This window comes from Myotis myotis, unplaced genomic scaffold, assembly GCF_014108235.1.
Source record: "Myotis myotis isolate mMyoMyo1 unplaced genomic scaffold, mMyoMyo1.p scaffold_m19_p_16, whole genome shotgun sequence".
Lineage (NCBI taxonomy): Eukaryota > Metazoa > Chordata > Mammalia > Chiroptera > Vespertilionidae > Myotis > Myotis myotis.
In genome coordinates this window covers 33,529,592-33,554,617 of record NW_023416320.1, presented here as the reverse complement: position 1 = coordinate 33,554,617, position 25,026 = coordinate 33,529,592, and the positions used below count along the sequence as shown (strand labels likewise).

At 38.9% G+C, this 25,026-nt stretch overlaps 1 protein-coding gene across 2 annotated transcripts in view; it reads left to right on the top strand.

Moving 5' to 3' along the window:
* LOC118670889 (cytochrome P450 7B1) overlaps nucleotides 1–25,026 on the top strand; it is a 153,391-nt gene that overhangs the window by 58,962 nt on the left and 69,403 nt on the right. Inside the window, exon 1 of one of the 2 annotated variants that reach the window (XM_036338376.1) lies at nucleotides 16,643–16,686. The exons of the other annotated variant lie outside the window; for it this stretch is intronic. Coding sequence (XP_036194269.1) covers nucleotides 16,658–16,686 — 29 coding nt within the window. The 5' untranslated portion in view covers nucleotides 16,643–16,657. Of the gene's footprint in view, nucleotides 1–16,642; nucleotides 16,687–25,026 lie in introns of those variants that run through there. 2 annotated transcript variants of the gene reach the window in all.

Here is a 25,026-nt window from a genome sequence, read left to right as displayed (position 1 = left end):
GAGAAGCACATATGTGACAAAGGACAAGCAGAGGTTACATGTGTCAGCTAGAACCCTCTGATTCTGGCTACAAGGAGTCAAGTTATTGACAACTCTGGTATTTGGATGTGCTTGGTTTTCTTTTTAAATGTGGTTTCAGAAAATCCCAGGTGCTCATTCTTCTAGATACACACAGTTGTTTACTGTTGAATTAGTCAGTGGCTAAATGGCAGGTCACACTGATTTGAATGCTAATATGTTCTTGGTCTTTTTGCCACTTTGTTTATGAGTTTGCACATACTTAATTGACATAACTCTGAATCCTGGGTGATAAGGAGTAAATTGATATTATGTAAAGAACCACAATTGAACTGAATTAGTTTTAAAATAATGTTTAGGATAAAAATGTGCACCTCTCACTTAAGTGTTAGAATGTTAACATCTGTCCTTTGCACAAATGGCACTCAGGCCAGATGGTACAGTGGTTAGGAGCGTGTCATATCTCCTGGGTTTGAGACCTGGATCCACTTAAGAGTTCAGATATCTTGAGCTTACTGCCTAATATTTCTGGGAGTCAGTGTCCTTATCTGTAAAATGGGGATAATGAGAACTCTTACCTCCTCAGGTTGTGAAGATTATGTAGGTAACTACCTGTAAAGCTTTTAGAACAAGGTGTGATATATGATAGGCCTTATATAAGTGCTTGCAATTATTATTGAATTGTGTTGTTGAATTTTTATGTAGCTAATAAGCAATTTCTATGTGATAGCATAATATAAAAGGAAGGGATCTGTGACTTTATAATTTTAATAAAATTTGGAAAAATTTGGGCCATTATTTCTTGAAAATATTTTTGCCTTCCCTTCTTTCTTCTCTCCTTCTGGAATTCCAATTACTGCTTTATATTGTCCCACAGGTCATTACACCTCTTTAATTTCTTTTTAAATATTTTATCTGTTTTTCTTTCTTTTTGTATAGTTTCTACTGCTATTTCCCCAAGCTGAGTGATCTTTTCTTGTACAGTATCTAATCCAGTCTGCTGTTGGTCTCATCCAGTATAGTTTTATTTTCCATCTCTAAAATTTCTGTTTTGTATATCTCCCATTTTTTTAAGTTCATGTTTTCTTAAAAAAATGAAATGTTTATATTTACCATTTTAACATTCTTGTCTGCTAATGTTTTCTCCTTCATTTTGGGGGGCCTTTTAAATTGATTTTTTTCATAGATTTTCCTGCTTCTTTGCATGCTTGATAGCTTCTGTTGCATGCTGGATATTGATGAGTTTACTTTGGGGTACTGAATTTTGTACCTCTTTTAATAGTGTCGGACTTTGTCCTGGCATCCAGTTAAGCTTCTTGGTATCAGTGTGACTAATTTGAAACTAGCTTTTAAATTTCATAAGATTGGGTCCTCAAACATATCATTTGACAAGTCTCACACAATTCACTGACAATTTTTATTTGCTGGTACTACTTACTTATTCACTAATCAACTCTATTCATCCAACTAATATCAGAGTAAGAATCCTCAAGGAGCTAATACTTCAAGATCAATATAGATATAAAATATTTTTAGTCAGTGATATGCACTGATAGCATTATATGCAAAGGACTGTAGAATTTGCTGGTGCATACTTCCACATATATAATGGATAGTCAAGCAAAGTGTCCTCTCTTACACTGAATTTTCTTTTCTCTCTTGACTTCACAATGTCTTAAACTTTTTTATTATGGTAAATATATATCATGAGGAGGGAAGATATCTACTTTTATAAACATCCAGGCATTTATTCAACAAATATATCTTGATTAGCTGTAATGTGCCGGTTCACAGCTGGAGCTACAACAATGAACAAAACAAAGCCCTTTCAAAATGCAAATTCAAAAGACACAATCAAGCGGTGGTAATATATACCATATTACAAAATTACGACTCTGTATTTATCTTCTTGCTCTTAAAGTGGCATGATGATCCTAGCATTGAGTTAATGGCAGAAAAATTGCCCTTGGGCAGGCCAGCTTGTTTCCTGTTCCGAGCTCCAGATTATAAGTGCTTCTGAAAAAAGCCAGTTCCAAAGAAGTGTTTAAAAGGATTGCTGGTATATTTATATTTTTGTCTGTGAGAGTGCTATTTTTGTAGATACAAGTTGGGTTTCCTTTTTTTTTAGAGTTTTAGGGTATGAATTTCAAGAAGATTCTTAATTGCAAAAGAAAAGTCAGACTAGGAGCAACTACTACAAATGCTGCTGCTGCTGTTGCTCGTTATGATTTCCTGAATTGTCAACATCTGCCCGTGCTCTGTGAAGTCCTTTACTTAATCTCTTTTCATCCTCAAAAGCAGGGGTTGTCAAACTTTTTAAACAGGGGGCCAGTTCACTGTCCCTCAGACCGTTGGAGGGTCGGACTATAGTTTTTAAAAAAACTATGAACAAATTCCTATGCACACTGCACATATCTTATTTTGAAGTAAAAAAACAAAATGGGAACAAATACAATGTTTGTATTTGCATGTGGCCCGCGGGCCGTAGTTTGAGAACCCCTGCTCAAAAGAATCCTATGAGGTGTAGGATCATAACAGTACAGAAGAGAAAAGCGAGGATGGCCGTAAAATTATTTTTAAGTATTCATGAAAACGAGACATAGCCACCAAGACGAAAATAATTTTAAACCTGAATTATTGAAAGGACTATAATAAGACTATTAGCACATGCTACATTGCACATTGTAAATTGCAATTAGCATTGTTGATTTGATGAGTGAGTAGATAGCTTTCTGAGCAAGCTTTGTTTGGAAGATTCAAATCAAATTCTACGTTATTTTCTGGAAGAGAGGCATATTATAAGAATATTTGGAATTTAAAATAACCCTCACTATAGTGCCTTCTTAGTATCTTTGCCTTACCGAATGGCAAATGTCCCACTTAGCTAGCTTTCCAAAGAACTGATTAAATGTTGAGTTGGAAACAAGGTTAGAACGGTCAGTGGAGGTGGACGTGGGGATCCTTTTCTGCAGACCTTGGCCTCCTTCTCTAAGGCAAGGCTCCTTTCTGAGAGTGACAGATGACAAGACCTCCGCTGGGCAGGAGGTCTTTTCTGACCCCTCACCCTCTTTTATGCCACCACATGCCCTTCCCAGAGAGCTATGGTGACTGGCCACCCTGCATTGACTTGTCCCAGAGCAGTAGGGCCACTGGCTTGAAGACACCTGTAGGTTGACTGTGCAGCTGTGAAATCACTTGCACTCATCTATGAAGTATTTAATAATAGAGCACTGGTGCATGGTAGTTCTGCTGTTCAAGAAGTCGTAGCAGATCTCTTACATCTTTTATATGAACATATTATATACTAGAGGTTCGGTGCACAAAATTTGTGCATCGGTGTGGAGGATCCTCTCACCTCAGCCTGCACCCTCTCCAATCCGAGACCCCCTCGGGGGATGTCCAACTGCCGGTTTAGGCCCGATTCCGTCCTAAACCAGCAGTCAGACATCCCTCTCAAAATCCGGGACTGCTGGCTTCTAACCACTCACCTGCCTGCCAACTTGATCACCCCTCACTGTCCCCCCTCCTGGCCTGGTCGTCCCTAACTGTCGCCCCCTGCCGGCCTTATCACCCCTAACTGCTCTGTCCCCCCCACCCTCCCCAGCTGGCCTGGTCTCCCCTTACTGCCCCCCCTACTGGCCTGGTCACCCCCAACTGCCCCCCCTGCCAGCCAGGTCACCCCTAACTGCCCCACCTCCGGCCTGGCTGCCCCCAACTGCTCCCCCCCCCCACCAGCCTGGCCGCCCCTCACTGCCTCCCCCCTGCAGCCTGTTCGGTCATCCATTCAGTTGTTTCGGTTGTGATGGCCCCTGGCTTTTTATATATTAGGATATTTATATAAACATATAAGAAATTGATATAAATGAAAACATGTTATCTATTTTTCACAAGTGATCCCTCCCCTCACTGCCCACCAAACACTCATCTATGTATCTCTCTTTTTAGATATACTTTTGTAGTGAATTATAAAAAAATGGCCTCATCTCATTTCCTATGTACACTGACCAATAACTCTTCTTCATAAGTCCAGAGTTTATGATTGGTCAGACTGCAATTTTACTTTGGACTCTGGACTTAAGTTTTTAGAAAAACAAGTTAGAATCCAAGAAAATAAACTGAGTTAAAAAATGTTAATGTTATCATGAAATGGTTTTGTTTTTTTTACTAATACAACTTGGAAATAACTGACTATCCAATAGAGCCCTGCTATCTTAGTGACTGGGGAGGCTTTTCATTTAAAATGACAATTGAATTTCATTCCCGGAGATTAACTTCTGATTGCAAGTTACCTTTGCAGTAGAGTTTATTGAGTTTTAAACAGCTAGGGTCTGATTGAGTTTGTGAGGTCTCTGTTCATTCAAAAGAGAGGAAGAGGTTACTCTTTAGTACCAAATAAACACAACTCAGTTTACATTTTTGCGTAGAAAAGAACTTTTACCTGGGGATGACATCAGAAAGCTGACTGACTAGTCATGTATCGGGAGAATGTGGCTTTGATTCAGACAAACATATTGAAATAGATAATAGACTCTGGAATTTGGGAATTAATATTGGCTTGGATATTCATTTTGTTGGTCTCAGGAATCCTCAAAACTAAATGGAGATGCACTCCATTAAGGCTGAAAGTATCATGTTAGTAGGGCTCTCAGACTTTCATTTTCTCGCTTGAAGCCTTGTTTGGTACACAGATATGTTGGATGGCATATGCATTTTGAGTTATTCACATGTAGATCCTAAATGCATACTAATGTGCTATTGTTTAAAACCGAATCAGTCAGGGTTTCTAATATATTCTGATTGTGTGAGCTACTAGATGGCATTAAGTAGATGGACTGCTCAGTTCTGTTTTTGATAGTGATCTAAATAACCTTCTTTTAAGAAAACATTTTTTCTTATTATAATCCTTTTTCTCATTTCTAGAGGGCTTACTAGGTGCCAATGGAACATTACTATTATTGTGATTCAAAGAGGTAAGACAGATGTGAATAGCTGAGACAGGGGCAACCCAGGTCTACCTTGTAAACCTGTTCATGGCAGTGATGCTGGATGGCCTCTCTGTCAAGCAACATCTTTGTTTATGGGGTTATTTTAATATTTTAATATGGGATGAAATGGACCTAATTTGATCCTATTGACAAAAATATTAGAGCTGTTATTTATGACAAGAACTAATTTCTGTTGTCCTGAGGCAACCAAGATTTCTTGCTGCAACTTGCTTATCAGAAACCAAACAAGTGAAGGAAATTTTCATAATTGCTAAACTTTCGACAACTATTTCTATTTCATTAGAATTAGGATCTTAATAACCAAAGTTAGGAAAATGAGAAGTTACATACCTAACAATTTCTCAGTTAGTATGTGGGAATAGTGATTGTTTGGAGAATACCTATCTTCCTAGCTTGAGTATAAAAGAGTTCCTAAATTAAGACATTTTCCCCTTATACTCATTATTAGCATGTTTTACTCAGAGTCTTATCGTCAATTTTACCAATTTTACTCTAACTTCAGCCTTACCTTTGCACTCTAACATTTCCTTGAGTTAGCGTTAAGTTTACAGCTAAATAGGGTATATGCCTTTTTTCAATGACAATTCTAAATATATTTTCAGAGAGAAATGTTATAAGCATGTAATCTATTAGAATTTAAATAGAGGAGCTCTTAGTACTGTTTTATTTTTCTAGAAAAGTATCTTCAAATAGATATTTAATATAAAAGTAGTTTTATATAACTAAATTTAAGGCTGAATTTAGAACTCCTGGGTTACAATAACCTGTTGGAGTTCAGAAGACACACATATATATACACCACGGTGTTAAATGCTCCAAATAGCAAAGTAATCTGTTCCTGAAATTTATTGTTCTTGCTGAATCACTGTATTAACTTGATACTTTCTAGCATTTTCAGTACAATTATTAAAACAGTTATAGTGGCTCTAAAGGAACGTAATTGGGGAAGAAAGATGGCCTGTAGTGGATGAAATTCTTAATTAATCTTTCACTGTTAAATTGTTCAAAATTAATCAAGTATATTGCCTATAAGAAGGCAACTACACTTTACATATCTCAGTATTATCATCATCACCAAGCCATATATTAAAAGTTAATTTCTGATTTAAAAGTGTACTTTAACTGTGCAAAACCATCAATCCTAAATAATTCTATTATCCCCCCAAAATTGTATAATACCAGAGAACATGATAGAGTACTTTGTGCTTAACATTTGAAGTGTGTGTGTGTGTGTGTGTGTGTGTGTGTGTGTGTGTGTGTGTGAGAGAGAGAGAGAGAGAGAGAGAGAGAGAGAGAGAGAGAGAGAGAGCGCTTTGCAGCATCAAATTAGGACATATATTTTTATAAAATAACTAATCTGTTTTGGAGAATACCATTCATTCACTCATTGATTCATTCATTTATTCAACACGTATTCATTGAAAAAAAGTTAGGTGTTAGGTATTGAGAATAATGTCTGTGAAATGCATTAGCAATTTTCTGGTGTATAATAAACAACTTGAATTCTAATCATGTTAGTAGATAAATGTCCTTGGGGCTATTTGAGAAAATCATAGAAAGGTGATTCCCCCCAAACACCCAAATTGTTTTGATTTATGTATACTATACTATCTGCTGGTTCTCAGTATTTTTACCACCCTAACACACCAGAGTGACAAGACACAGCCCATCAGACACACTTGGTCCCTAAGACAGTGCTTCTCAGCTGGAGGGAGGTGGTCACTTGTCCCTTTGCTGGAGCTGGAGATGAGTGAAAGACTCCCTGGGATCTCTGCCCCATTTCTAGGTTGAGAATCACCAGTAAATGTGATTGTGCTTAATTGCTGAGCAGACCACAGAGATAAATGTCTGGATACATCCAATGCAAGGTCCATGTGGTCCTTCCATAGTCAGTAGGATCAGCTAAGTTTAGTTGATCTCCCCCCATTAAATCAACTATTTCTGATTTAATAAATTAATTAGATGTTTTTGTGTCACACAGATGTAATCTATATATCCACATAAATATATTATTTGATTGTATAGTTTGTTAAGGTTTGATTGTAATTAAGACCATTTTAAGATGTGAATGGATGTGCCTCAAAGCCAGAATAGCATGAAATACTGCATCTCATGGAATGCAAAAGTCAAGAGTCAAGTCGAAGATGCTTTAATGCTGGAGTTCTCTTGATCTTACCAAAGGTACCAACAGCTGCCACCTGGCTGGCAGAGACTGTAAGAAGCTATTCCAAAGAGGTGTAAGATGTGAAAACTGTGCTATTCCTAGAGTTAATGAAATAGAATAATACCTTTCCCTGAAAATGTTTAGTGTTCTGATATATTCTTAAACCTACATGTGAAACACATATAATAGTATATATCAAGAAAGACTTAAGTTACTCAGGTAAGGGGTAAATTATGTATCCAGTGGGGACTTGCTGTGATGATTAAGATCTATCTGTGGAACTCACGGACATTATTCAACCACAGATATGTCTTTTGATAAGGTATCCTAAATACCAAGTTTGATTAAATGACTCGAAATTGGGTAAAATCTTTTCTGTATGAACTAGCCATAAAATCTAGTGGCGTGATGCATGAGTAGAATGGACAAGCTACTTAATGTCATGATCTGAGGAGCTGAAATATAAGTTTAAAAAAAAGTCTTCATGTTTAGGATTATCTTAGCCTTGCCTTTTCTTTAAAATAGTAGTGCTTCTCTGAGAGTTAATATGCCGTATCCCTAACAACTTAGTATGAGTTAGCTTTTTGATTGCTTTCTCCCCTGACTAGGAATATAGAAAGAAAAATTCAGAAAACCAGATACCCTTTGTAATACTTTAAGCAATAAATTAAAAATAAATAAATAAAAATAAAGTAAAAAAAAAAAAGAAAAGAAAAGAAAAACTTGAGCTATTTCTCTGGTTTGCCTCATCTCCTATTAGGATTTCATTGATTATTTACAATAGTAATGTTAGAAAACCACTTGGAGAAGCCAGCAAACAAAAAGTTAAAGAAGATGAGGTCCTTCCATAGATAATGTCACTCCCGTAATTTGAAATGGGATATTGGACCATCCATTAAAATGCTTCTTTAACAAGGTGGACTGTTGCATTCATTGTTAGTTCAATCTACCCTAACGTTTCCCAAATACACATTTTTGCTGTAAACATAAGAGGACAACATTTTTTTTTTATTGCTTAAAATATTACAAAGGGTATTACATATGTGTCCATTTTATCCCCCCGCCCTAGACAGTCCCCTAGCCTCCCCTATCCCCCAGTGTCTTATGGAGGACAACATTAAAACAAACATGTGGCAGAGTGCTTTCTCAGTATTCATATATTCTCTTCCTTTCTGAGTGATAGAGCTTGTGGACAAGCAGCTGTTTGTTTTTTAATATATTTTTATTGATCTCAGAGAGGAAGTGAGAGGGAGAGAGAGATAGAAACATCAATGATGAGAGGGAATCATTGATTGGCTGCTTCCTGCACGCCCCCTACTGGGAACCGAGCTCACAACCTGGGCATGTGCCCTTGACCGGAATTGAACCCAGGACCCTTGAGTCCGCAGGCCCACGCTCTATACACTGAGCCAAACTGGCTAGGGCCAAGCAGCTGTTATTGTTATGTGCTTTGGGATATGCTGCTTTCTCTTGTTCTCCCTATGAACCATGGGGGTTTCTTATGCTTCATCCTTGAGACGGGGGTTTGTCCTGATGGCCTAGCGCAGTGCTTCTCAACCTTCTGGCCCTTTAAATCCAGTTCCTCATGTTGTGACCCAACCATAAAATTATTTTCGTTGCTACTTCATAACTAATGTTGCTACTGTTATGAATCGTAATGTAAATATCTGATATACAGGATGGTCTTAGGCGACCCCTGTGAAAGGGTCGTTTGACCGCCAGAGGGGTCGCGACCCACAGATTGAGAACCGCTGGCCTAGCTGCTACTTAGATTTTTTTTTGTATGGTCTTAAATATGATTTAGAGGTGTCACCCAACTGCATTTGCATTAAAGGGAAAAAAATAAGCACGCAAGAGTCGAAGAGTTTTATAAGAACAGTGGCGTATCATGATGCGGGAGATTATTCTGTGCTTCTGCTACCTCGTTAAGCAATTCATGCAAATCAAGATAATTTGTCTTAGAAACTAGATGATTGTTTTTCTCCTATCAAATAGGGATTATTTTTTACTTTGTCCAAAAAATGCATCCTTACCTTATATTTTGGAACAGAGTAGACCCATTTAAAAAGACAGACTTTTGTATTGTTGAAACCAAGCCAAGGGAGACAAAGCTCCCAACCCTTTCCTCAGCGCCTTTCCGCCCGTCCCCAACACGGTGACATTGGTGCAGGCAGGGTTTGTCACCCATAAATTTACAGCTTATTCCAGTCTCTTCATACATTGACTAAATTTTTTGAAAGAAAAAATATATATATATAGCTGTATAAAATACCCAGTTACAGGTTGTGTTCTATTTAGCCCTTGATTGAAACGTATTGCTCCTCAGTATCTCTTAGCTATGAAAATTATAATATGGAACAGAGATTAGAATGAAATTATCATGGCTAGAAGGCATTCACTCAGTGGTGGCAGCCACATAAACCTGGGTCCCGAGAATGATGATAATACATTAGGTTCTGCATGCCCGATATTATTGCCGTACATTATGTATGTTTCATTTATACTATTTCGCACACCCCAGCAACGCTGACAGAGAGGTAATTACTCTCTGCGCCAATGAGCAGTTATCAGCACCACCGCTGTTTATTGCTGGAATGAAGTGCGTTTGTCACTCAAGGTCACTTGTTTGTGTGTCCTCTTTAATAGTTCCTTCACAGTTGTTGAACTTTGCACGCCGTTCTTATTGCAGGGTTCCCGGAGGTTCCTTTGCTGCATAATGCGTTTCCTGTGTTAGCGGAGTCTCTTGTATTTATCACTTTAATTGATAAACAACTAAGTTGCAGGAAGCAGAACTAAAGATGTGAAAAAACATATTTTGCTAGTCAGCTGATCCCGCTAGGTATTCAGTAATGAATGGCCTCAAGAAGATGTATTCAGCGCAGACCCTCTGAGCTGCTGCCACCCCGCCAGCCTGAGCTAGGGAGATTTCATTTAATAACGTTCACCTGAATTTCAGCCACTGATGGGCATGGACACAATCTCATAAGTACTATAGACTTAACATTTGGACCCCCCCAGAAGTGTTTTTCTTTGTTCATTTCTTGTGCAGTGCCGAGGTTATTTTCACGCTTACTATTTCCATACTTCTATAACGAGCTATATCCATTTGGGTTGACTTTAAACCAGCCAGGTTTATTTCTTTTTTAGATATGTACCATTAAGCCTCCCCTGCCCATAAAAAAATGTGATCCATCTACTGCTGGTTATCATTGTTGTGTTAAAGCACCGGTCTTGTTCCAAAATGAACATCGCACGGGGCATGTTTGAGAGTAAAAATAAATTCAGTGCCATTGTGTCTATCCTGTGAGACCTGTAATTTCATCTGGTGTAAAATAAAGAAAGTGGTTGATCCTTTTATTTTTGTTTGTTAGCCACAGTGCTTTATTAGAAACTGGAATAACCTCTAGGATGTAATAATTTTTCCAGTCAAGATAACTGGAGCTATTTCCTTAAGCCTGTGATCAGCTTGAGTTTCTGTGTTGGGAGATTTATACTTCCGTTGCTTATTACCAAAGAAACAGTTAAAAGGGATTTATGGTAGTGCACATTATGTGTGTGTCTGGAATTTTTGTGTACTTAACTTCTCTTCCCTGCCTTCCTCTCTTTTTCCTGTGTTAACCTTATTATCAAATAGAATATCTATACCTACTATTCAATGCAAATTTTATTCAAGCATTTAAGCAGAATCACATTCATTCATTAAACCAATGATTCTTTTATTTGGAAAAGTATATCAGCACCTGGTAAAATCACACCCTGTTTACAAGGGACTGTAGTTCCCCATCAGTGCAAAAGTTTACTATTTCATTATTAAGGGATTAAACTTTGGCAAAAGGTGCCTGGTGACCATGAATGTTTTAGTTAATTTGATTATATCCATAAAGAAAGAATTTAATTCCATAGCAGCCACTGGGTCGTATGCCTGTCAGTGCGGTTCCAACGCATTACAGGTTTGATCTTGTCCTGGGAGGGACTGGAATTGCCATTTGCGTGAGGCGTGGAGGGAGAGGTGATGAGCAATTCGACTCACTCGTGCACCCAGTTAACACCATGCCTCGACGTTTTCCAAACGCTTCCTTTTCTTAGTTCTTAGTTACCAGAGTGCTACAAAGAAAGGGTTTTGATCTCATGTAGATAGCATAGCATTAATTACCCTGACACTAATTAAACTGCATCAAACAAATACCACCGTGTTCCTCAGGGGGACAACAGAAGGCAGTTTAAAATAATTACTGGAGCTTCATGCATGTGTGATGTTTTCATTACTCTTAGGACACGAGCAAAAGAGATCTGCTATCATTAAAATAGCCACCCTTTAGTGGTTGCAACAACAACAAAAAGGTGGTGAAAATTTCTGTGGATATTGATGTCTAAATAGTAGTGGCTCCCGTGCCCGAGAATGGTAACTTTTCCTTAAGAATCGCCAGTCTGTGAAGCAGGAACAGGTGTGCCAGTTCACATTCTGGTATGATTATGTATTAGCTTATGTTTGTCAGACCATTTCATTAACCACCCACTGCTATCACATATACATATACTTTGTTCTTTCTGAACCATGAAATGAAATGCATATATCTTCACTAATGCTTGCTATCAATGTAAATGAGAAAAATAAGCTTATTACCAATCACGGCTGCTGTGGAGCCCACACCTCTGTACACTTACAGGTAATAAACATCTTTTTGTAAGTAGGCCACAAGATATATTGAGTTCTTCCTAGAATGAGAAATGGAGACCTTGTTCTAATTTTGCATTAACGGATGGGACTTCCCAGACACATTTAGGCACAATGCAATGGCACTGGTTTGAAGCAGGCTTCTACTCTCAAAACTGGAAGCGGTCATTATGTGTGAGATCTTTTGTCGTTCTGGAGGTAAGCAAGCCTTTCTGGTCACAGGGAATGGACTTTTTTGCAACTGGATGAGTGCACCGAGTCAGTAGCCGCTGTTATGGAGATTGTAGATGGTCTCTGTAAGGGCAGCTTTTAGAACGGACTGATGTAAAAATTGCTAGATCATAGCTAAAGGAAGTAGTGTAAGTGATCAACAGAGTCATGGATGGTTACAGTGAGTGTGGAATTATACATTTGATTCCTGGTTTAGGTGTATGTGTGCCTGTGTGTGTCCACATGTGTGCATGCATGTGTCCCTGTACGTGGGTGCATGAGTATGTGTGGAGAATTATATGTATTTTTCCCTCTTGTCTGCTCTCTATATACACACATTGCCCGGTCTATGACCTTTACTTCACAAGGTCACTTACCCTGTTTATTTCAGTGACATATGAGCAGTGGGAATCAAGTTGCCTGGGTTCTAGCACCAGGTGCCAGCCATCCTCCCTGAAAGGTGTTGGGAATTAAAATGGGAGAGGGGTCGTTTCCAGATTCATGCAACTCATATTTCACCCGGTGAATGGCTCTCTGAATGTGATTATGGAGTGCTTCTGCATATACATTACTTTATTTTTTACTTTTCTCTCAAAGCAAAAATTTAAGGAAAGTATGTATTTGAGGCTTTTCCAATGATTTTTTTTTATTAAAGTAATACCAGATATCTTGGGAAACTTGATTAGGAAAATAATACTGAATTAAGTGTTTTATAATTGTCACTCTAAGCAAAATAAATAAATAAATAGATAAGGATCAAAACTGGTTGTAGAAGAATAAAATTTAATCTAGTTGCAGAAATTTGGTGGGTCCAGAAAATTTGCAAAAAATATACTTTTGTTCCTCTATAGCCAGATGGTTTGTCTTATTTTAAGCCGATAGTATCTCCATACATCTCTCTTGAATGTCATTGGTTTTAGCTGGAATACAGTGTTTACTATTAGAATTTTCCTTATTCCTGCGTGATCTAAAGTATATGTTTGGAACATGTGGATGGTCATACTGTACACCAAAAAAAATGTTTTATTACATTCAGCTCATATTCAAAAAGGTATTTATATAATTTTAAAAAACTCTTAAAATGAACAGTTCTTTTGACATGATGTTGACAGAAGTCACTTTGATGTAGTTTAGAGGCATGAATTTTCTATCTGTTCCATTTTTCCTGGGGCTCCATCGACTCAGACAGCCTGATCTGTCATTTTGCAACTCTTGGTGACGGCCTTGACAGAGAGAGGTTTTGACAAGTGCTGGACATCAGCAGCAATGCAGAATAAGCCGTGGATATTTCTCCAGGTAAAGTGACAAAATGTCTAAAAGCGTCAGAAGAACCATCCGGCCTTCAATCGTATCTAATATAATAAAGCAAGCCGCTGTTTACGGTCCGCGTTTCAACACTGTATGGTGGCAAAGATTTAAAATTCTGTCAGAATGGAAGATTAGAGCTCTCCTACCTTATTTATGAGTGTTTACAATAATAAGAACATTTGGGTCACTAGAAAAAAAGTTTTAAAATGCCTATTGAGTGAATGAATGATGGCGATATTGCATAATGTGATAGGAGTCTTTCAAACCGTGACATGTCATTACGTATTCTTTTTGTGTCTGCAGTACCGATTTGAGTAATTCTGCTTGATTAAAAAATACTTCCTCTTCCATCAGTGTTGTGGATTCAGGGTTCAACGTAGAACTTTCACGGGGCGCTAATTAGATTTGTTGACAGGGCATTAACTTTTCAGTCATGTCAGAGTCTTTCTCAGTTATATCCTCTATTGATGACTGTGTAAGGAATGTAAACATCGTCCCGCATATTGGATATGCTGTTCTTTTTATATAATCATTTTGTGTCTGTATTCACTCAAGAAACAGCTGTTGAAAGTTTCGTGGGATGCAAAATGGCACAGCCCGAAGAGGTTCTCGCTCACACAGCTGACTCCGTTTTGATGTGATACCTACTGGCAGGCTTGTGTGGTGACTTCAACTTCTTTGACAGCCATCAGTGCTGCTGACCAGTGGTCTCGGGTTTTGCAGCAATGGTAAAGAGTAGGAAAGGATCCCCTAGCTTAGCGTTTTCCCCCTGCTGCTGGATCTACAGCTTCTGCCAACAGCCATCTAAATCAACACCATGCCAGTGTGCTCTGCAGACCAAAGGTCACCCCAACATCTGGCCCCACTGTCGGCTTCTTTCAGGATTGTCACTGGGCAGCATCTGCTTATAGATTCTTTCTCAACCTCTCTTTGATCTCTCTGACAGTAAAAAGAAGCTTCTATCACCCATCATGTGTTAGGATTTCACAAAAAATACATTCAAACGCATGGGACATTGGAAAACTGGTGGGATTTTGTATGTTTTCTGCTGCTTTGATTTTTTTTTTTTAAAGCTGGGCATGTTGTTTGACATAGGAACATGGAACGAAGTGGTTCTACTCCTCATTTCCAAAAATATTGTCACAATCAATAAGTCTAACATGTAAAGACAGCTAATCTAAGTGAGCCCTGTCTTGTCTCTCTTGGTCAGTGTTTAAAGAATAAAGGGCAAATAGTGCAAAGAGTGAAGAGTGAAAAATAAAGGTTTTGTGCGTGTTTGTTTTGTGTGAACTCGGAAGAATCACTGTTGATACCTATTGTCTGCTTTTCTGACATTTCTATCAGTGGTTAAGAGCTCATGCATTTTTTTCATCCACCAACTTGGAATATAGGGGACAGTGTTGGGTTGCTGCCTAGTCTCTGGATAAGTATTGGGGAATGGAGTCCACGTTCTCCCATCTGAAAACTGAAGCCCACAGAGTGTCTGCCCCCGGCAGTCGGTGGTGAGGTAGCATGCTGTTTATATACGCTGCCGATCTCCTGCACAAAGCACTCACTAAAGCATCCCCATCACCTTTGGCTCAGTTCCTTCTCTGATGTCTCCAGTTTTTAGTTCAAATTCAGCAAACATGTATTGAATGCTTACTCCGCACCTGGCATTTCCCTAAGTGCTGGGCATGCAGAAGTGCGCAAGACGGAGACATCCCTGGATTGACAAGGAGGGGGTGAGGGGCTTAGGAATGTTCATGTCATGGAAAATCTCAATGATTTAAGTGTGTTTGGCCCTTCCTGAGAATTGGCAACCCATTACTATATCTGTATGTGAATGTGATTATGATAGTTCACAGCGATGATTGTGATAAGGTTTTAATTCCAGTCCAAATCAAATGCCACACTCTCAGGAGGAAGCTATAATGCACTCTCCATCATGCATCACTGCCACTCAATACACATTTATGGAGAGAATTTGTGATTTTCTTCTATTTTCATCCATTCTCCAAAAAAGATTGGCTATTTCCCTTCATCTTTCAGGAAACCAAAGCAGTATGTAAAATCTGGGGTTTTACTTTGTCGAAGTAAAACAAGAATTTGTTTTTAAAGCACTTACCCCACTTTCAAAGCACTTTTACCAGTTTGGCATCATTTGTTTTTCACCAAATCCTAGAGAATTAGAAGACAAAGTTTAACTCATGTAAGTTTGTACTAATGAGGAGAGCATTAGGGCCGGGAATCTGCGTATATTATTGCTATCATTAATGTCTCACTTTTATTCCATAAAAGGGCTCCTTTAGGAGCTTGTTCTGTCAGTTTATGAATGCCTCTGAAAGTGCTTTAATAATTGATAAAATGTAAAAAAAAAAAATTGAGATCGCTAAAGGAATGAGACTTTTTCATGGGGGAATTAGTCTAAATACTTCATAGTCACAATTCAGTGCTAAGATGCAAACTTGGGGAGGAACATGACAAGACGAGGACTATTTTTCCCAGTCACGTGGACTTCAAAAGGCCCGAGCCAGGGTCGCCGATTCCAGGTCCCTCACCTGCTAACCGGTTCAGTGATGAGGAGTGAGTTCTCTGGTTCCCAGGTTTTTCTATTTTATCTGTAAAACAGGGTCTCAGGATTAGATGGCAAAAAATAATCATCTTATCAGATCTTTTGCTTTATTTGGCAGTTTATAGAATTTACACATATATTATTTCTTTTAACCAGAACTTTTAGTTCTCATATTTTAGGAATTGATCATTTCACTTTAAAGGATACTCATCTGTTATGTTTGATAAAGCCTTTGTTGTAAGCATCAGGTCATAAGGATTCTCTTTAAGGACTGGTGATTCCTGTCTGTGGAAATCCCATCACCCAAATGTTAAGCGCTAGTGTTGGTAAAGAATTATCATGGTTCTATTAAGAAATTTGGCAACAATTCTTTGTTCTGAACGTTTACTATTACACATTCAGGATGATGTAGTTGTGTCTTATCCATTACAAGAATTATTACTAAATATAACATTTACTATATACACTGAAAGAATTTGCATATTTTTGATGTATATATAATTACCTTGTTTGAAGTACTCCCAAAAGGAAAACATATAAAAAATAAATATTTTCTTTTTAAAAATAGATGGATTACAAACATAACCTTTTTAAGAAACCTGTGGATTTACATATATTATTTTGGCCACTAGAGGGAGTCTGCATTGTCACAAATGCCGGAGAAACCTAGGAGAACAGGAAATATACTGTTGGAGTGTTGATAACACATCAATTGTCTGCCCATGAAATTACATGCCTACAAAATATCAAGGTAATCAAACTCAATGTCATTAGGTCTACTATCGCCCCCAACAAAAAGGAATTTTCCATATATTTTATTTTGTTCTTTTTTTTTTAAGTACAACTTTCAAAAGATGATAACTTAAAATGCTTCCTCCAAAATGACAGAAACTTAACAATCTAAAAGAACATGAAGGGTTAAAGAAAATATATTAGTGGTAACCTGATCACTACTTTTCTTAAGTTAATTTCAGTACTGGTGAGAGAAGTGATCCGAAAATGAAAACCTTCTCTTGCTCCCTCCCGTCCTCCCCACATAGGCAGCAGCTGCCGCTGGCTGTTTTCATCCTGACCTACTGATATCCATCACCCCTAACCTGCAGGGACCTCCTTCTAGGGTGAGAGGGTAATTGTGTCTCATGTCCGGTCAGTCCTTAGCCCGTCTTCTGAGGCCGCCGAACAAGTGGCTTTGCGTGTCTATGTTTGCAGAGCCAGTTTACAAATGAGGAGCTGCACTGAAACCACCTGCTCCTACCACCCCACCTCCCAGAAAGCAGAGGGAGGGCAGGCCCAGCCATTCCCTTCTCCGCGTGGCTGGTTCCAGTCGGCAGCATTACTGATAGAGCTCAAGTGTAAACTGCCCTGTTGTCAATAGGGAATCTTGGGTTTGTCTTTCATATCTTACCTGACACACGATTGACATTTGGCTTCACCCATTTCTGCATTGTTTGCTTCTCATTACCCAGGTGTGCAAACGTTAGCCGGAGGCCCACAACACAACGGATGCTTGAAAATGTACGTGGTTACTACAGAGATATACAGGGAGGGGCAAAAGGAGGTTTATAGTTGTTCATATGGGAAATAACACAATCATTAATAAATAATAATACAAGAAAAAATAGTTTCGCATACTCAGAGCTTTAAACCTACTTTTGCCCCCACCATCTATTTATATATTTTTAATTGCTGTTTTTATCGATCTTATTTTGTATTGGTTTCAGGTGTACAGTTTAGTGGTTAGACTACCATGTATGTTTCATAGTGTTCCCCTTGATATTTCCAGGACACAACTGGCTCCATGCATAGCTATTGCAATATTATTGATTATAATTCCTATTTTACTCACTTCCCCGTGGCTATTTTGTAACTATCAACTTGTGCTTCTCAGTCCCCTCACTTCTTTCACCCAGCCCCCCAACACCCCTCCCCTCTGGCAACCATCAGTTCTCTGTGTGTCTATGAGTCTGTTTCAATTTTGTTTGTTCGTTTATTTTGTTCGTTAGATTCCACATATAAGTGAAACCATATTGTATTTGTCTTTCTCTGACTAACTTATTTCACTTAGCATACTACCCTCCTGGTGCATCCATGCTGTAACAAATGGTAAGATTTCATCATTTTAATGTCCAGGTAATTTTCCGTTGTATATATGTACCACAGCTTTTTTATCCACTTGTCTGTTGATGGGCACTTGGGTTACTTTCATGTCTTGCCTATTGCAAATAATGCTGCAATGGGGTACATATACTCTTTCAAATTAGTGTTTTGGGTTTCTTCGCATAAATCCCTAGAAGTGGAATCGCTGGGCCATAAGACAGATCCATTTTTAATTTTTTGAGGAAACTCCATACTGCTTTCCCTGTCTTTAGTGGCTGCATCAAACAGATATGTCTTTATATTTACCTTTTGTTCTCTCATTGAGATGTAGGTATCTTTGATTTTCTAGAAAATCTTTATATTCCTCCCAAATAACACCTGACTCAGAAGGTTTGGTGGAGTTGCCTAGCACAGTGCTTCTCAGACTATCTGTGGCAATGGACCAGTCCTTTCTTCCTTTTCCAATTTGTTGCGGGTCAATACTTGTGCAAAATACACTAAAAATAAATGATGAGAAAACTGAAATAAGAAGCATTTGAAATACTACCTCGTTTTTTAATATATTCAGCAGACATCAAACTTCTCTGTGAAATTGCTGCAAGAGTTCCTGAACACGTCCTTTCATTTTCCGGGTCTCCTGGTGGTCCAGCAGGGACCCAGTCCGCAGGCCACAGTGGCGTTGCTGTGGCCTCATGGCATTCTCGGTTTTCATCGAAGTTCCATACCTTCCTAACAATCCAGCCAGAGACTAGGCGGCATTGCTTTTCAGACTACTACATGCGGAACAGCAACTATAGTAGAACTCCTTATTCTCCTTCATCTGGACCAAGGGAGGAGCTGGAAGGTTCTGCTTCTGAGCTGAGTATAGGGCAGGGATAAATATAAAAAGAGCTGTATTAAAACATAAAAAGCAGAGTTGATGATAGTGCCAGAGTTGATGAAAGTAAGGTTCCAAATGTTTGACCCTGAGCATATAATTAAAGTTTGTTGAAGATGATATTTTCTAATCACCTCACACTACGGAAGGTTCAAAATTAAATTATTTTTGTCTTAGGAGTTTGGGGCAGGAATGAAGAAATTGAAGGGGGGGCTCCTTGTTCATGAAATATTCAACAGGTAAAGAATCTGGAGAGCTCAGTAAAATAATAGATTGAACACATTGCCTTATTCTTTTTCTTTCTTTTTAGTTGCCCTTTTGAAATGGAGCTGATGGTAATTTTGCCTCCCAAGCCTCAACACACATTGAGGATAGATTAACTAAACAAACACACTGGTCTGTGAATCAAGAGACCTAGTCATCATCTTGTCATATTTAACTAGCCATCTGGCCTTCAGCAAATCACTTTAGACCTCAGTTTTCTCTTCTTAAAGTGGGAAGACTACCCCCTCTCTTTCTCAAGATTACTGGGAGCACCAGCTCCATTAGCCAGTGGGCTTTGAAAGCCATCAGGCATGTTACAAACAGGGGTGGGGAACGGCTGGCCTGTGGGCCGTATAAAGCCCTAAAAATCATTTGGACTGGCCCTGCCGAGGCTTTAGGAGTGAGTTAATTAAATGTTTGACCAAATATAGCAGGCTAATTTTTAAAAAAATCTTTATTGTTGAAAGCAGGCTAATTTTTAAGTTGATAATTTTGTATGGCCTGAGAACGATGCTATAAATATCCAAATGGCCCTTGGCAGAAAAAAAGTTTCCCCACCCCTATTATAGACACATGCATATGTAACTATGTAAATGTATATGTGTGTGTGGCATTATTCTTTATTTTTCTTAATCAAACAGTTATCTTCATGAACTGTCTTGAAATATACAGTCTAAATTCATTGTTAACCCATCCAATGTATATGTTATGGTCTTTTCTCACTACAGCCCCAGTCTATCCATACCTTTAAGTGTATAATGGTTTTTTTAAAAAAACATATTTTATTTATTTTTTACAGAGAAGAAGGGAGAAGGATAGAGAGTTAGAAACATCGATGAGAGAGAAACATCAATCAGCTGCCTCCTGCACAGTCCCCACTGGGGATGTGCCTGCAACCAAGGTACATGCCCTTGACTGGAATCGAACCTGGGACCGTTCAGTCTGCAGGCTGACACTCCATCCACTGAGCCAAACCAGTCAGGGCTGTATAATGGTTTTTATTCTTGTTTTTAAAGAAGCTTTTAAATACCATCTCTAAGATTTAGCCTCACTTGTCCAGCGATGTTAAGCAATGCTATGGTGCGGAGCTTGCAGGTCTGGATAAAAGGGAGTCCTGCCTCGGAAGGCTCAGTGCCCCCCGCTCCCCTCCCCCCCACACACATGTACATACATGCCCAAGCCCTTGACACTCAGCTGTCTCCCTAGAGCCACAGTCAGGCCTCTGACCTAGGATTTCTGCAGGACAATACTTGATCCTCCTGGTTATGCTCCATGAACCTTCATAATGTGGCCCCCTTTGGAGAGCAGTGATTGCATGACTGCACAAGGTCATTACCCTTGGAGCAAAGAAGAGGAGGTCTCAAGGCTGTCCTGATCAGCCTCCTCAATCCCTGGAGAGACAGGTCTAAACAACTTGAATCTAAATATGAAGTTATGGAAATGGAAAAGTATCTGTCACCCCAATAAACTATAAAAGTCTGTATTAGTCCCTGGAAGAGTCACCGGTGCTTGAGAACAGGTTAGAAGAATTATGGAACCTCATTCACTCATTCATCCACACATCCATCCATTCAAATATTTATTGAGCACACATCATGAAACCACCAGTCCAGTACCTGGTGCCCGGTACACAGAGGCAATGAAAAAAAAATCTGGGTCTCTTGCTCTTGTGAAGAATACAGCTAATTATACAGGGTGAGAGAATAGCTTCAGGACGCTTTATTCCTTTTTCTGCTGACTTTGAAGGTGTATGCAGTGTGATAGAGAAGTTGCAGAAAACCAGCTTGACTTTATTTTTGCCCTTACACCGGGAAAAAATAGCTATGACCCAGCTTCTGCTCTCTCCCTTCACTCCACTAAGAAATTCTTTGAAATGTCCCCGGCCCATTTCTGTCGCTCTTTGAGAAAGCTGAGCTAGCGATGTTGAGGGAAATGTCTGGCAAGCCCGAGTGTGGCCCTGGCTCCCTCCCTCTGTTCCAGGGCCTGGTTCTGGTTCTGATGAACTCCATTCTTTAGTACAAACATCTGACTTTATCCATGACTACAGATTATCTTCCTGTGGGCTGATGCTCACTTACAGTCTCACAAGAGACGTGGTTAAATGAGAATGCCCACTTATTAATTTACCAGAGGCCCAGTGCACGGGATTCATGCACTGGTGGGGGGCATGGCCTGCGGGGATCGGCCCACTGTGGGAACACTGCTCATCCCTGTCAGCCAAGCGGTGCTCCCACTGTGGGAGCACACTGATCACCAGGGGGCAGCTCCTGTGTTGATCATCTGCCCCCTGGTGGTCAGTGTGTGTCATAGTGACTGGTCAAGCAGTCATTCTGGTCGTTCTGGTCTTTCAGCCGTTAGGTCACCGGGCTTGTATTATATAGGGTAATTGGGATGGACTCTTTGAGAGGCAGAAATACTTGTAGATCCTAACCAGGACATCCTTTTGCAGACATCCAGGTAACTGGAGATCACACTGGTCTTCTAGGGGCTGCTTCATGAGAATGGAATCAGAAGCAATGGAAGGTTGATAGTCTTGGGGCTATTTTAGGCAGGCACCTATTGTCAGTGTATTGTGAATTCTTTTCCATTATCCTTGCTCTTTACTTCATCTGTGAGTTTCTTTTCTAATAATGTTTTTCCCACAGAGGACACTAGATTAATGCTGAGTGATTCCATTACTTGAGATAGACCCTACATATCTGTACTCTGTACCTTGCAGTGTAAACACATTCTAGGTATGTCAGAAAGTACAGCCCTTTGGGTGTTCCCAGCAATTCTGTGATAAGTGTGGTCAGTATTGAGGAGTTGGTGGAGAAGGCACACGACCTAAAAGTTATGAGGCATGAGGTTTATGAGGCATGAGGTTTGCTTTGGCCCTGCCCTTTAGTGCAATAGTCACTTGCCTCTTCTGTAGGTGGGGGAGTATAGACTGGGGAGCAGTAAGGGCCTGTCCAGTCTTAAGGCTTTGATGATCCCATGTCTGCTGGTGCTAGAGGATGACTTGTTCGTTTCTCAGGGTGCACTGAAGTGGAGGGCAATTTTGTACCATTACTATTTTGTTTAATGTTTTCTTTTCTACACCTACTATGCCTCAGGCACTTGGGAATCCCTGGTGAGCAGAAAGAAGCCTATCGCATGTAGACTTGAAAAGGACTCAGGAGGCCATTCACATCCCAACTGTAATTACCACCGTTCCCCACCTCAGTTGCCATCACAACCATATGTTTATATTGGTGCCTGTTTCTATATGTGTTGGGGGCATGTGGCAGTGGGACCTTGCTTTTCTGGCCATCTGTATCCTTTGACAGTGGTCAAAATAGGACAAGTGGATATCCTGATATCCACTGTCTTTATTTCAGAGCTTTTATGTCATTTTCTGCTATAGGCACTAAGCCAATTTAACTTCCCAAGCTCTATGACCTGTTTGAGGGTTGAATTAGTGTTGATAAATTGGGACATTTATACTTTTTGGTAAAGAATACAACTTTGACAAATGTGTATGTCAATTTAGAAGCTATGGATATTGATGTGGAATGTTTAAATAATACTTAACTATTTATATGACTTTTCTCACTCTCATTGCTGAACTGCCTCCACCCCTAGCCCTCAACGGCATTTGCTCCTGGAGCTATCTGCTCCCTCCCAAAGCACTGAATTGTTCAATAAACCAGGAGGGGGGATGGAGTGGTGAATTTTGTGCACAGTGACACATGTGTAATCCCTTCATAGCATGAGTATTTAGTTCCATTTCTTACTGGAAGGCATAAAACTAATTGCTTATGTGCATGCTTAAACCCCAAGAATGTCCTGGCAGAAAGTGAACGCCTGGGGATATTTGTATCCACATCCCACAGTGGAGTGAATAGGAGAAGTGGTTCCAGCTAATGGAGAAACACAGTCTTCCTTGAAAAACAATCTCTTCAGTGTCCAATTTTTTAATATGTTCATTTTCAGTAGAACAAGTCTCAAATAGTTCTTCAACCACAGCTCAACATATGTGTTATTGAAAATGCATGTTATTTCTTTAAATATGGGAAAGAATAGAATATAGGCTTTTTATTGGTGATTGTGTGTGTATGTGCCCTGTGTTTAACCATAATTTTCTAAGCAGAAAAGGGCCGTATAGTTTCTTGACTTGAAAGTAGGCTACAAATAAGCTTAGCCCTATAACTCCTCAAATGCATAGCATCTGGATTTGTTCACTACTTTTTGTTGTTGTTGACACTATTACAGATGTCCCCATCCGCGCCCCCCCCCTTGCCCACCTCCATCCAGATCCCACCCTCCCATCCCTCTGGCCCTCACCACTTGTCTGTGTCCAAGGCTATGCATATATGTTCTTTGGCTATTTTCTTCACCTTCTTTCATCCTGTCTTTCCTACCCACCTCCTCTCTGATATCTGCCATTCTATTCTGATATCTGTCAGTCTATTCTATGTATCCTTGTCTCCGGTTCTATTTTGTTCATTAGTTTATTTTGTTCATTATATTCCAAATATAACAATATAATATAAATATGTGAGATCATATGGTATTTGTCTTTATCTGACTGTCTTATTTTAATTAGCATAATAATCTCCAGGTCTATCCATGCTGTCAAAAAAGGGTAAGAATTCCTTCATTTTTATAGCTGCATAGTATTCCATTGTGTAAGTATACCACAGCTTTTTTACCCACTCATGTATTGATTGGCACTTTGGCTGTTTCCAGATCTTGGCTATTGAAAATAATGCCACTATGAACATAGGGGTGCATATATTCCTTCTGGTTGGTTGGTGTTTTCTGCTTGGTGATTAGTGTTCATTACTTCTTGAATAGTACATTTTATCCTAAACATGGGAAATACGATGGTGTTGAATAGTTGGTTTTATTTTAAAGAATATTTAGTGCTGGGACTCTTTTTAGAATTAGGAAAAAAGAATATTACATCAAGATCTATTTCTCCTTATTTATGAAGCAAATATATATTTTAAGATAGTAAGAACATAACTGCAATTAACTTGAGGCATTTTCCAAGAGTGGAGATGCCAGTTGAAACTCAGAATCAAATAATTCTTCTGCTAGACATTACTCAATTAGGGTTGGGTATAATCAATAGAGACAGTGGATATTTCAACATGGACTGATGTAATTAATAAATAACAGTAGGGAGGAAGGAATGTATTATGCTTTTCATGATTTGGGGAATAATAATATCTCTGTCTATTTGTGTTATTGTATAAGCTAGGTCCTCATGGTTCCTGTCAATAAAGCAGAGCTATGTGTGTGGGTGCATTCAATTATTAATTTCCCCTCCTCTTTAAAGAAATTCTAAAATTAAGATTGAATTCAGTTATGAGCATTTTGAGTGTATATAAGTATTTACTTAATTATTTCTTAAGTAATGTGCTTTGGTAGGTCTCTCTCTCTCTCTCTCTCTCTCTCTCTACATATATATATATATATATATAATCCCAAGGATATATATATTATACATATATGTATACATATATATATACACATACATACATACATACATATATACATATGTGTATATATGTATATATATGTTTGTGTGTATATATGTATATGTATATATAATCCCAAGGAGAGATATATATATACACACACACACATATACATACATATATATTAGAGAAAGAGAGAAACATCAGTGTGAGAGAGAATCGAACCCGCAACTTTTTGGTATATGGGACTATGCTCCAACCAACTGAGCCATCCAACCAGGGCAACTTATATTTTAAAGCTTGATGTTCATATGTATTTTAGAGAATTTATCTCAAAGGGATGCAGCATATTTGGAAACAAATAAGAATATTTTTAAAGGTAACAAAATGTACATAGCTATTTTTA